The 14263-nt window shown below is 37.2% G+C and overlaps 1 protein-coding gene across 2 annotated transcripts in view; it reads right to left on the minus strand.

Annotated features, from left to right (window-relative positions):
* Nucleotides 1–10530: 10530 nt before the first annotated feature.
* The window catches only part of QRSL1 (glutaminyl-tRNA amidotransferase subunit QRSL1), a 33539-nt gene continuing 29806 nt past the window's right edge, over nt 10531–14263 (minus strand). For both annotated transcript variants that reach the window (XM_059176965.1, XM_059176964.1), the window contains exon 11: nt 10531–12320. In XM_059176965.1, coding sequence (XP_059032948.1) covers nt 12100–12320 — 221 coding nt within the window. In that variant the 3' untranslated portion in view covers nt 10531–12099. The remainder of the gene's footprint in view (nt 12321–14263) is intronic.

Raw genomic sequence — 14263 nt, forward strand, 5'->3', positions numbered from 1 at the left:
ATTTTCTTTAACGTTAATTAAAACTTAGTTACATATAGCTAGTGGGTGCTGTATTGGACAGTGCAGTTCTAGCAGATTCTTCTTGTATATAAAAAGATTGTTGATATCTGAACATTAATTTTTTACCAAGCCACCTCACTCAGTTCTTTTATTCTCCTTTTTAAATTGAGGTATATTTTGTGCATAATGGTGAACATTAGTTACACGTGTCTGACATAGTAATTCAATGAGTTTTTTAATATTTTATTTTTTAAAATATTTTATTTATTTATTTGACAGAAAGACAGTGAGAGCAGGAACACAAGCAGGGGGAGTGGGAGAGGGAGAAGCAGGCTTCCCGTTGAGCAGGGAGCCTGATGAGGGGCTTGAACTCATGACCTGAGCCGAAGGCAGATGCTTAACCATCTAAGCCACCCAGGTGTCCCTCAACAAGTTTATATATTATGCCATGCTCACTGCAATGTGGCCACCGTCTGTCACCATATAATGTTATTATAATACCACTGACTCTATTCCTTATGCTGCACCTTTCACCCCTCTGACTTACTCATTTCATAACTGGAAGCCTGGATCTCCCACTCCCATTCACTCATTTTGCTCATCACACCACCTTCCTCCCCTCTGGAAACCATCATTTGTTCTCTGCATTTATGGGTCTGTTTCTGCTTTTTGTTTATTTATTTTATTTGTTTGTTTGTTTAAATTCTCTATGTAAGTGAAGTCATATGGTATTTGTCTTTGTCTGACTTATTTCACTTAGTGTAACACCTTCTAGTTCCATCTGTGCTGCTGAAAATGGCAAGGGCTTATCCTTTTTAGGACCAAGTAATAATATTCCATTGTGTATATATACTACATCTTTATCCATTCATTTATTGATGGACTCTTGGGTTGCCTCCATATCTTGGCTATTGTAAATTATGATGAAATAGACAGGGCTGTGTATATTTCTTCAAAGTAGAGGTTTTTTTTGTTTGGATAAAAAAGCACTAGTGGGATTACTGGATTGTATGGTATTTCTGTTTTTAATTTTTTGGGGAATTGCCATATCATTTTCCATGTTGGCTGCACTTATTTCTACTATTATTTAGAATTATTTCCCAGTTGATTCTCTTGGGTTTTCCAAGAAATGCAGTTATATAATCTATAAATTATATAATTTATAATCTTTCCTTCCAGTTAATATAATGTCTACTTACTTTTGTCTTTTAGTTTTATGGAAACAGTGGTACATCAACAACCTTGTGATATTAATTAATTAATTAAACAAACATTAATTGTCTTCTAAATAGTGGATATTGAAGAACATAAAATAATTGAGACATATTTGTTACCTTCAAGAATTTGTAGTATGGTGATAGGACTACCTCACAGGGAAGCATAATACAGTATAATAAAACTTATGATATAGGTATGCAATAGTTTTGACTGGCATAATGGCGTGAAAGCACTTTGCATGTGTGTTTGTGTGTATCAGTGTATGTGTGTGTGTACATGTGCATACAAGCAAGAGAAGACTTTTGGAAAGAGCATATCTAGGCCAAGTCTTAAAGAATGAGTTGGAATTAATCAGATGAGAGGTGGAAGAGGATCCAAAGAAGACATATAATGGCAGACACATGAAAAGGTGCTAAACATCACTAATCTTTACTACTGCAAATCCAAACCAAAATGAGAGGGGGTGCCTGGGTGGCTCAGTGGGTTAAAGCCTCTGCCTTTGGCTCAGGTCATGATCCCAGGGTCCTGGGATCAAGCCCTGCATTGGGGCTCTCTGCTCAGCAGGGAGCCTGCTTCCTCCTCTCTCTCTCTGCCTGCCCCTCTGCCTACTTGTGATCTCTGTGATTTGCGATTTGATCTCAAACAAATAAATAAAATCTTAAAAAACACACACACACACAACGAGAGATCACTTCACGCTAGTTAGAATGGCTTCAATAAAAAAACACAAGAAATAACAAGTGCTGGTGAGGATATGGAGAAAAAGGAAGCCTCATATACTTTGGGTGGGAATGCAAAATGGTACAGCCACTGTGGAAAACAGTATATTAAAAATGGAGGGGCATCTGGCTGGCTCACTTAGTTAAGCGTCTGCTTTCGGCTCAGGTCATGATCCCAGGGTCCTTGGATCTAGTGCTGCATGAGGCTCCCTGCTCAGTAGGGAGTCTGCTTCTCCCTCTCCCTCTGACCCTCCTCCCTGCTTGTGCTCTCTCTCTCTCTCACTGTCTCAAATAGACAAAAAAAACCCAAAACCTTAAAAAAAACCCCAAAATTTAAAATGGAAATACCATACAATCCAGTAATTCCATTACTGGGTATTTACCCAAAGAAAATGAAAACACTAATTTGAAAAGATATATGCATCCCTATGTTTACTGCAGCCAGGATATGGAAGCAACCTAAGTATCCATCCATAAATGAATGGATAAAGAACATGTGGTGTATAGACTCACACACACACACACACACACACACACACACACAGGAATATTACTTGGTCATAAAAAAGAATGAGAACTTGCCATTTACAACAACATGGATGGACTTGGAGGGCATTATGCTGAGTGAAAGGAGTCAGACAAAGATGAATACTATATGACTTCACTTACATGTGGAATCTAAAAAACAAAATAAACAAAAAGCACAAATAGACCTATAACTACAGAGAACAAATGATGGTTGCCAGAGGGGAGTGGGGGTGGAAGATGGGCCAAATGAGTGAATGAGAATAGGAGATATGACCTCCAGTTATGAACGAATAAGTCACGGGGATGAAAGGTACAGCACAGGAAATAGAGTCAATGGTGTTGAAATTCAGTTGTGTGGTAGCCGACCGGAGCTCCACTTGTGGTGAGCATAGCCTCACATATAAACTTGTTGAATGGCTGTGTTGTACACCTGGAACTAATGTAACATTGTGTGTCAACTCTACTTCAACTAAAAAAAAGAAGATTTTCAGACTGAGACACAGTAACTTATCTATAAAGTAAACATTTTAATATTTTCTTTTGACTTAAATGTTTACTCTTTAGATATGGCTATGGGCCTTTGCTCCAATATGTATATAAACTATTGATAACATATTTTAGGATTTCATTTGTGTTAGGCAGGTGTGAGGGTTTTCATAAAAATAATGCATGATAAAAATAAAAATAATTATTTTCAACACATGTTTAAGTTGTCTGCCTATAATGGTGGCAATACAGATTAGCTGTTGGACTAATTCCAAAGTTAATTCCAATTTCAACTTAATTCTGTAGTAGCCCTAGTTTCTTTGTTAGTAATTATTTCATACTGGCAGTTCATTAAACTTCAAAATGTATAGTCCTTTCCTAGTGGAAGTGCTATCATACGAAGGGTTTTATGTCCCACACAGAGCCAAAGGGATAAGTTTAAATTCCTTTGAAACTCATAGCTAAATTGTTTCTTCTAGAAATATTGAAATTCTAATTAATCACTGTCAAGTAAAAAAAAGGGGGGGTGAAGAAAAAAGTATGTTGAAACTCTTTGATACAAAATGCTACTTCTTTCTCTTTTCCTAATATTACCTGGATTATTATTATAAAAGCTCTAGGTTAACACAGCAAGTTGCCAAGTGATCAATTTATCAAATTATATACATTCATTTTGTTTATGCTAATTGCTCATAGTTTATACCAATTTATATTTTGCAGAGACCTCACTGTCTAATGCAGTTGGATAATGGGTACAACATCAATGTTAAGAGGTTTGTAACTGTCCACTAAATGGAAGCATAAAAGGCAATGGAATAGATTGAAAAATGGTAAATATATATCAGATTTGGTGAGTTAATCTACATTTCTTTACAGTGATCTTTCTGGGTCATGTTGAACATTTTGCCCTTACTGGAAACTAAGTTTTTTTTTCCTCTGTAAATTATTACCTATTTAATGTAACTATGTAAATGTATCTTTACTTTTTATGGAAATGCTAATTTACCAGGCATTTCATTTTTTTGGATACTGAAACAGTTCTGGAACACTCAGCTTCTACATACAAATGGTGGGCTTACTCTAAAATGTAGTTGAAGTTGTTATTCATCTGAGAAGAGTGAATGAGGATGAAAATGTGAAATCACTTCAAGTCCAATTTCTTCATGCGTCATCTGAAGCTCTTCCTTTAGCTCCCATTCAAAAAAGTAGACCAGTGTCTTAAGGGTAGGGGGACAATGGCTGGGATATTGGTTGAGATAGGCTGTTATGTTTTATGAGCTTTCTAACAAAATTTTAATGGCTTTTAAAACAACAAAAGTTTTATTTTTTGCTCACACTACCCATCCACTGGGTTGACAGAAAATCTCTACTAAACTTAGTCACTCAGGGACTCAAGCAGAAGAGCAGCCACCATTTTGAACATTGCTGGAGAGAAAAGATAATTCAGGGGAGGACCCGCCAGGCAAACTCTGGCCCAAACATGTGATACTTTCACTCACAATGCATTGACTGGAATTAGGCACATGAGTCCACCTCACTACAGGAGAGTCTGAGAGTCAAGAAAACTAGAAATATTTGGCACACAACATTTGTGATTGCCACAGTTGTATTGAGAAGGTGTTGAATTACTTAGTTGAGCACCGGAAGCTAATATGGCACTGCATGTTGGCTCACTGGAATTGAAATAAAAACTTAAAAAACAAAACAAAAAACGTTGAAAGAGCAGTTTTGGCAAGAGCAGAGATGACCTCAGCAGAAATGGAAAAAACAGTGTGAACAGTGCTGGGACACAGTGTTGGCTATTCTGGGATTGTTCATACTTCTCCTTCCTTCCTCAAACCATTTTCCAATTCAATTCACTTCAACTCAATTAGATTCAATTCAATAAACTTTTAAGAAATACCTCAAAGTGTGAGATACCTGGTTATACCAAAGTGGGCAGAAATAAAACTGTAGGTGTCATTTTTTTTTTTTAATGCTACACTCAAGCTACTCTGGGGGGTCACCTTGAGAAAAACTAACAAAGCTTTGACAACAAGCCAAAATCAGACCAAACTATATATAAGTTTTAGATATAATAGTAGTGTGAACAGGTACTGAGTTAAGTTAGATGCTTTCTTCATACTATTTACTAAAACATATTAGCTACATTTGACATATGACACCAAAGGTAAAAACCACAGAAGCATTATAGATAAGTTAGACTTTATCAAAATAAAAAAAAACCTGGGGCACCTGGGTGGCTCAGTGGGTTAAGCTGCTGCCTTCAGCTCAGGTCATGATCTCAGGGACCTGGGATTGAGCCCTGCATCGGACTCTCTGCTCAGCAGGGAGCCTGCTTCCTCCTCTCTCTCTGCCTGCCTCTCTGCCTGCTTGTGATCTCTCTCTGTCAAATAAATAAATAAAATCTTTAAAAAAAAATAAAAAATAAAAATAAAAAAAACTTTACTGCTTCTAAGAAAACCATCAAGAACATGAAAAGGCAACTTATTATTATTGACAAGTCATATGTCTGATAAGGAATTTCTATCCAAAATAATTAAAAAAAAATTTTAAATTCAGCAATAAAAAAATTCAATTTTAAGATGAGCAAAAGATTTGAATAGATATTTCTCCAAAAAAAAGTTTTATATGCAAAGTAAGCGCATAAAATACTCAATAACATTAGTCATTAGAGAAATGCAAATCAAAACTACAGCGAGATATCGCTTCCCTTTCACTGGGATGGTGATGATAAGAAAGACAGGCAATACCAAGTGTTGATAAGAATGTGGAGAAACTGGAATCCTTGCATATTGCTGGTGGGAATATAAAATGATGCAGCCACTTTGGGAAACAGTTCGGCAGTTCCTCAAAAAGTTAAATACAGGGGAAAAATGAAGGTTAAATACAGAGTTACCATATGGCATATACCATAGTTCTACAGAGTTACCATATGGCATATACCATAGTTCTACACCAGCTGTATATTCAAGCAAAATGAAAAACATCCACACCAATATTTGTATATGAATGTTGATACCAACATTATTCATTCCAAAAAATGAAAATAATCCAAAAGTCCACCAACTGATGAATAAATAGACAAAATGTGGTAAGTCTACACATTGGAATATTATTGAGGCCTAAAAAGCAGTAAGACATTGATACATTCATAAACCTTGAGAACATTTTTCTAAGTGAAAGAAGCCAGACACAAAAGGTTACTGACATGCTGTGTGGATACAAGATGTCCAGAAAAGACAAATACATAGAACCAGAAGACAAATTAATGTTTGCCAGGAACTAAGAAGAGGGTGGAATGGGTTAGGACTGCTTATGGACATGGGGCCACTGAGAAAGTTCTGGAGCCTAGTGGTGATGGTTACACAGCTGTGAGAAATAGGACACCAATTTTGTTAATAAAATACATATATCTACATCTATACATATACATACGTCTAGATGGTGAGGTAACAAGTGATTTTTATTCTTTTTTGTATGTTCTTCTGTTTTCTTTCTCACCACCAGCCACAGAGAATATACATCACCTTTGTAACTTAAAAATGCAAACCTCTTAAAATCTATTCAAATCAGATTCAAAAGCTGAGAACTTGCATTCCCCGAATAATCTTTGAAGTAAACCAATGCAGGTTACATTCATCTGAAATTCTAGAATAAACAAGATTAAATGTATTGGGGAAAAATCTGAAGAATGGTTGGCTCTGGAGGGGTGGGAGCAGGGACTGATGGAGGACATGAGATCATTTTCTGGAGTGACAGAAATGACAGTACTGTGGTCTGTATGTTGATAAGGTTGGGTTGTACAGGTAAAGGCATTTGTCAAAACTCAAGGGACACATAGTTAAGATTTATGCATTTGATCGTATATAAGTTTTACATTTAAAAAAACCCGTAAGCAAATGTTGAACTCAAGTCAGTGTTTGGTATGCTTAAATGTGTAGGGTAAAATCGCTTTGATATATATTTTTTAAAAGTAAGGTAGATTAATGGATGAATAGAGATATTAGAGGGTAGATATATGATAGAGGAAATACAGCAAAATTGCAATGGTGGGATATGGGTGGTGGATCTGTTTTATATTTGAAATTTTTCATCATAAAACATGGGGGAAGAAGACATTCAATGTGAAGAGTTTACAATTTATTACCTTTTTGACTCCCTAAACTCCATTTTACTTGCATCTTCTCCCAACATTAGGTCTTTCCACTTGATTGTGAAATTCATCTCCAGCCCCTATAAATCATTTTATTTTTCTTTGTTTTTAATAAGAATGGCATCATTCTTCTAGTTGTGAGCATTTCTCAAGATAAAAAAATCGTGTTTCTTTCTTCCCTCCTTTCATACCCAATAATCCAGTTAAACTCTAAATTCTAATTTTCACTTTATGATGTCTCACTTCTTTTCCTGTTACCACTACCTTAATTCTGCACCAATTACCTGCCATTTCCACGAAGAAATAGACTGGCATAGCTAAGAAAAGAATTTGCGTGTAATTTGATGCTCTATATAGTTTTACATTCACGCTATAAAATGGTTCTGAGAATACTGTATTAGAATTTACTTTGTTATTGTGAGTCTTAAAACTCCGAATTCCAGACTCACTTCCTTTTAGTTTGTATGTTAATGACTTGAAACCAGTTTGGGATGATTTAGATGCGTACACCCCTCATCCCTAACACAGAAATCAGAGTTAAGAATTCTATGCTATGAGTGGTCTCTATAGACAACCGGTCCTGCTAAATGAACTCTGCTAAAATTGTCGGTTACCATCTTGACAGGTATCTGACACAAATTCTACTACATTCTGCAGGTCCATTTTGCAAAAAAATTTCTAAGAAAATACCATTAGATGCCCTATGGGTATTTTATTGACTTTTTCTTTCCCCGCTGATGGCTATCCGAGCAGGTCATTGGTAATATCGACCTTAAAATTTTCCCATGTTAAAGTAATTGCAGTGAAGATGTTGTAATCTGGGGCTTCGATTATCCGTGTATCTCTCTCTATATGGGAACAGAACTGAGTTTCATGAGGAAGAACTTGGTTCTGTCAAAAGCTTTCCTCACCCCTCTCCTCCAGGAATACGGACGGGATAGTCATATTTTGGGAGGTTTCTTTTTTTTTTTTTTAAGATTTTATTTGTCAGAGAGAGAGAGAGAGACCATAGCAGGGGGAGCAGCAGGCAGAAGCAGGCTCCCTGCTTAGCAAGAAGCTCCATGTGGGGCTCAATCCCAAGACTCTGGGATCATGATCTCAGCTGAAGGCAGTCACTTAACCGACTGAGCCAGCCAGGTGTCCCAGGAGGCTTTGTTTTTAAAGGAGCATGTTGGTCTTGCTCTTCATTTGATTGGCAGAGCACAGAGGGCTTTTGAAGACCTGCAGGTCTTTGAACACTGTATAAGCCAATTTTTATTTAAAAAAAAAAAAAAAAAGCTCCCCCCCCCCCTTTTGAAATTGCTTTAGAAATAGGCAGGCCATCAGTTCTTCCTGATATTTTAAACTTCATCCTCAGGGGAAGCCAGATCATTGGGAGCTATGTGTATTATATACTCTATTTGTAATAATATAGTAAGCTAGAGAAAATTTTATTAAGAAAACCATAAGAATAAATACTATATATATATGTATATATATATATATAGTACTGTACTATACTGTACTTATAAAAAGATTCACATGTAAGTGACCCCATGCAGTTCAAACCTGTGTTGTTCAAGGGTCAACTGTATAAGAAAGTGACTTAAGTTTATAATTGTGTGCATTACTTACAGCTACAAATTATTAAGCACTTAGTCTATCAGACATCATGTTAGGTGCTTTCAGTGTGCATATTTTAATTTAATCCTCTCAACCACCCCTTGGAGTAAATATTATCTCTGTTTTACAAGTCAGGATACTGAAGCTCAAACAGGTTACACAGTTCATAAATGCCAATAATAGGGTTCAAACCCACGTTTATTTGATTTTTAAATCTGGTGGCCTTATCTACTAGGTAAGCTACTGGGAAATCTCCCACAGTGTCATACTATACAGCCTTAAGCATCTATATAAATACCTTGAGAAGCATTTTTATTTTAAACTTCATTCCTAGTTTTATCCTTTTTTGTTACTTTTATCACTTTACTGATTTTCTCAACTACTTACTTTTATATCACTGTAACACTATGTTTTTAATAAATTGCCTAAAATCCTTCTGGATTTATAGTCCATTGAGGTATAAAGAAAAAAAATTTTAAAAACCCTCTGAATACCTCTAAAAATTACTTTTATTTAATGTTGGCTGGGCTTTTCTCATGTCATTTGCCTTTATTAAATCTTCAGGTTTATGTTCTAGTGTACACACTGCTTAAGTCATGAAAAAACTGAGCAAGACCTTCTACTTTACACTGTCCTTTGGTGCTTTTAAATACAATGAACAGATCTCACCCCAGTCTTGCAGTCAATATGCATTTAACCTTGGTATAAATAATCACATGCTTGAGGAAAGGGAGGGAGATCAAAAATAGCTAATGAATGAAAATTCAAAATAGAAGCTATTGTGAAAATTCCATTAGCTTGCTCCCTTCCCTTGACTGGAGCAGGGAATGGCACAGTTTGCAGCATCCCTGACCTCTACCTACTGGTGCTCTGTAACGGTTCTCTTCAGTCCTTCAGTCTAAGATCCTAAAGGGCAGGCAGGGGTGGGGGGTTGGGAGGGGAGGTGGGTGGGAGAGGCGGGTATCTGCCTTCGTTCTCAGGTCATGATCCCCAGTCCATCCTCAAGTCTGGCTCCCTGCTCAGCGGGGAGCCTGCTTCCCTTTCTCCCGCTGCCCCTCCTCACCGTTCATGCTGTCTCTTGCTCATTCTCTCTCAAATAAATGCAAAAAATCTTTAAAAAAAAAAAAAAATCCTAAAGGTATTTCTTGTCTATGTTGGAACAGGTGATCTCCTAATAAGGTCACTGTTCCTTGTCATTTTTAGAAGCTTTTTGGAACCAGGCTGTCTCTTCTAGCTGGGCTCAAGGTCCTCTGTGTTCCTAATGACCTGGTAACAAAGAGCCAAAGAGAACATTCTGCCTCCCTGGTTTCAAGTGAGTTTCTTGGTAACGCTGGGGGCCAACACAGAACACTGATTTTCCCCCTTGCTCCCTGGGCTCTAGGTGGTGTTGGGATGGCAGGTTTTGTGATCTCATCACATTTTTTCACTCCAGTGATGCTTCTGTGGTTGAATCTAACTTCTCTTTGTTTTGCTGTGTCTTATCAGGGAACTCATCTTACACTTGTAGCCAACCTCGCCTTTCAGAATTGCTAACAATTTCAGGACTTAATTAGCTGAAATACAGAAACTGTTTTCCACTTAAATTCCCCGACAGTGATTTGGTAAAATGAGATCTACTAGATTTAGGGTGAAGATGGAGAAGAAAGAGAAACAAATTAGGTATCATTTCATGCTAGTTGGGTATTATTATGGGAGAACAGTCAATGTTTCACTTTCCTATTTCCAGATTCAGATCATCAGTGCAGCTCAAGGAGAGGCCCAGGAATAAGAGAAATTACATAAATATCCTTTGAAAAAAATTCAGTTCAAAGTACACACACATTAAAAAAAGACTGGGGCAAAGATTTATTGTTTTCTTTTTACATCGTATTAGCTCCTTCAAACTAAGATGGTTTTCCCTTGTCACAAAAAAATGCAATTCTCTCTTGTGAATGTCTTCCTCTTTCAGGGATTCAGAGTCATGATTCATAAGAAAACTGGTGGGGCTGGCACAGAAAGATTTTATATAAGCTTTGTCAGACCATTTAGGAGTGGAAGGATCCTGGGAGGAGAGAAAAGTGTTAATGAGAAAGTAACAGGCAAGCTAACTTCCCACCATACAACATTCCAGTGACCCTGCAGAAGGTTCTGCCACTTACTTCTCCTGCATGTACCTTGTATTTAGAAAAGACTTTTTCCTTACTAAACAAAGTGAATTTTTAAATAACAATTCACCTTCCCACTTACAATTATTGGTAGTATGTAAGTGCCAAATTTGAAGACCTGATCAATGTGAGATGGTAATGGTGTTCTGGCAAAGACAAGTCTAATAATGAAACTTTATAGTGGTGAAATGAATGATTTTCATAAAATTTTCTTTCAAATTGAATATGGATTCTCATTACTGTCCCTTTGGGTTTAAGGGACCCAAACAGAGAGCATCTGTAAAGAAACTAAGAGGGTAAGGAAACTGTAAGTAACAGAGAAAGCTCGGGTGAGGAAGGAGGCTGTGGCATCCTCACCAGATTATCTGCCAGTTTTTCATACTGGGTATACCTGTCTATCTTGAAACTTTCTCACTAAAATCATGCTCCACTGCCTCCCAAGTTTCAAGTCCAGTATGGACTCTTAGGTTACAGCAAATGTTTCTGTGACACCAGCGAGTTCCTTTGTGGTTGGTAAATAGGAGAATGAGTTCCATGGAGTTGTTCTAGTTCCTTGGCATGGGGTCCTGCGATGGCAGAAGTCACATTTCCAACGTTAGCAAAACAGGACAAAGTGTTCAGTCACTGCAGCTCTATATTTAGAGCAATCAAGAGCGTCTGCACCTGCGCTCGTCCCCAGAGGGGCGTACCCCCAGTCTTGCATGACTCTGGGCCCCAGCACGTCGCACTTCCTCCAGCGCTCGGAGCGCCTCTTCTACCTCCTTCGTTCAGCACTCAGAAGCAAATATTCCCATTTTATTGTTTTTGTGCCTTTTTTAACCTCCCCCAAGGCAGCTTCCACTATGTTTGAACTGCCCATCTGCCTGGCTGTTCATGTTCTCTCTGGAGGCACAAATTACAGCTTTTATTAGCACTTTGGTTACAAAGATGTGGAAGTTCTGAGAGGCTTATCCCTAAGCTTACTTGTACTCTAAGCTCTGTTCTTAATGAACATTTTTGCAGAATGCCTCACTTTCCACGAACGTGTGTCTGTGTTAATGTAAAAATTCTGTACTTTACACTCAGTGGATACCTCATAGATGCTGATAGTGATTTATAATTAACAGTATCACAAGAGTTTTAAAAGGCGATTCCAACGAACGACTGTGTTGACAAGGAACCAAATTACAGGAATTGAGCAGGATCATCGGACTTCTCTCGAATATAAAATCTTCAAGTTATTTTAATTTGCGTGCTATATTTATCACTAGTGTTTTAGAGAAACAGAAGCTAACTTTTCAATTTCAGAGACTGATGAACCATCATTCATTAGTTCTTGAAGTTGAATAACAGGAAACTGTACTTGTTTTTCAAACCACTTGGCAATTTTAAGGAGCTGCTGGTCACAAAATGCACGTCCAATAAACTGTAGTCCTATTGGCAACCCCTGGTTTGAGAGAGCCACAGGGACACTCACTGCCGGCAATCCTGAAGATAAGAAAGAAACCTATTAGCTGATTACTTCTCCACCCTAAGAAGGGGAGAGTTCTGCTTTCTAGTGCTAGTAGGTGTAAGACAGATAAGGTTTAAAAAATGACAGAAGTCATACAATATGCACATGCTTTTGTTCCTTCCTTTGCTCACTTAACAATATATCTTGGAAATCACTGTGTATCAACTCACAGAGATGTTCTTCATTCCTTTTTTATAGCTGCACAGCACTCCATTATGTGGTTTGTACCATAATTTTTTCACCCATGCTTCTATGGTTGGGCATTTAGGTTGTTTTCAGTATTGAGCTATTTCACACCATGCCCAAGTATACATGTTTTTTGGTATTCTTTTTGTTTCTTTAAGATTTATTTATTTATTTGAGAGAGAGAGAGCCCCAAGGGGAGCGGAAGAGAGAGAGAATCTCAAACAGACTCCCCACTGAGCGTGAAGCCCAGTGATGCAGGGCTCAGTCACACCACCCATGAGATTATGACCTGAGCTGAAATCAGGATTCGGATGCTTAACTGACTGAGCCACCCAGATGCACCATGGTTTTTGGTATTCTTGAAAGTCTCTCAGATAAATAGGGATTGCTTCATCAACAGATAAATGCATATGTAACTAGATGTTGCCAAATTCCTCTCCAAAAAAGCTGTACTATTTTCAACTCCCATGAGCAAAATGCTTTTTCCCTACAGCGTTACCAACTGAGTATGTTGTTGAGCTTTTGAATGTTTGCCAATTTGATAGATAAGAAATAGTAGCTTGTTTTTAATTCCACGTTTGGGGCAAAGAAAGCAAAAGGTCCTGGGATATCTTGTTATGCCATAAAATAAGGAAGTTTTTAGAAATTAATGGGGATAAGTCTAAAGGCTACATGCAACTTGAAAGGGCTCTTGTTGGCCAAACAGTTTCAGCATCAAAGCCAATAATGACAGTAATTGTTTATAATACACTGAATTAAAAAAAAAAAAAAGCTGTCTTTAGAGAAGACTGCTAATGTATGTACAAAGAATGATAGAAAAATCAGCATTTTTGTCATTCTATAGGAGATATTCAGGCAAGATTCATCAGCAGATCTCAAACTGGGTTCAAGATTTTTGGGGAGTATGATAGTCACATAATCTCAGAGTACCACCTCACCATCGGTTATAATTGATCAAAGGAAAAATGTAACTTTACACACAAAACACCTGGCAGTTACTTCCTTCACTAAGGGATCGACTTAGTCTGTGAAAGTGGAACAAACTGACATTAACTGTTTCCCGACATGGAGAGTATGCAGTATTTCTGCCAAAATGTTTCCCAATCATGACTAAGTAATCTAGCAAATCCAGATTATGGATGGGACATCCTATAGGGCAAGCGCACTAGGCTCTTCAAAAAAGTCAATGTCAATTAAAACAAAAATTTTAAAAGGTGCGGGATTTCTCATCAGAAACTATGCAGTCCAGAAGAAATTAGCATAACATTTCTTAAGTGCTAAAGAAAAAGAAATGTCAAGCCCAAATCCTGTATCCAGTGAACATAACCTTTAAATTTGAAAGGAAATCAAGCGTTCTTAGGAAGTTAAGGGAATTGGTTAACAGCTTACCTACTCTAAAAGAATGGCTAAAGGAATTTAAACAGAAAGGATATGATAAAGAATCTTCATATACCAGGAATAAATGAACATAGTAAGCAAAAGTATGGGGAAATACATACTTTCCTTCTCCTCTTGAGTTTTCTACATTTTGTTTGATGATTGAAACACAAATTATAAAACAGTCTGATGTGTTCCAAAAGGGAAAAAAAAAACCCAAAACAAAACAAAAACCAAAACCCAAAGCAGAGAACTGGGGTATTGTTCTAAATTTTGAAAAGATAAATATATCGGGGGAAAAACAATTTTATAAAAGGCATTTTTGGTACAATTGAGAATTTAATTATGGACTATA

Source organism: Mustela lutreola, chromosome 6, assembly GCF_030435805.1.
Source record: "Mustela lutreola isolate mMusLut2 chromosome 6, mMusLut2.pri, whole genome shotgun sequence".
Classification (NCBI taxonomy): Eukaryota; Metazoa; Chordata; class Mammalia; order Carnivora; family Mustelidae; genus Mustela; species Mustela lutreola.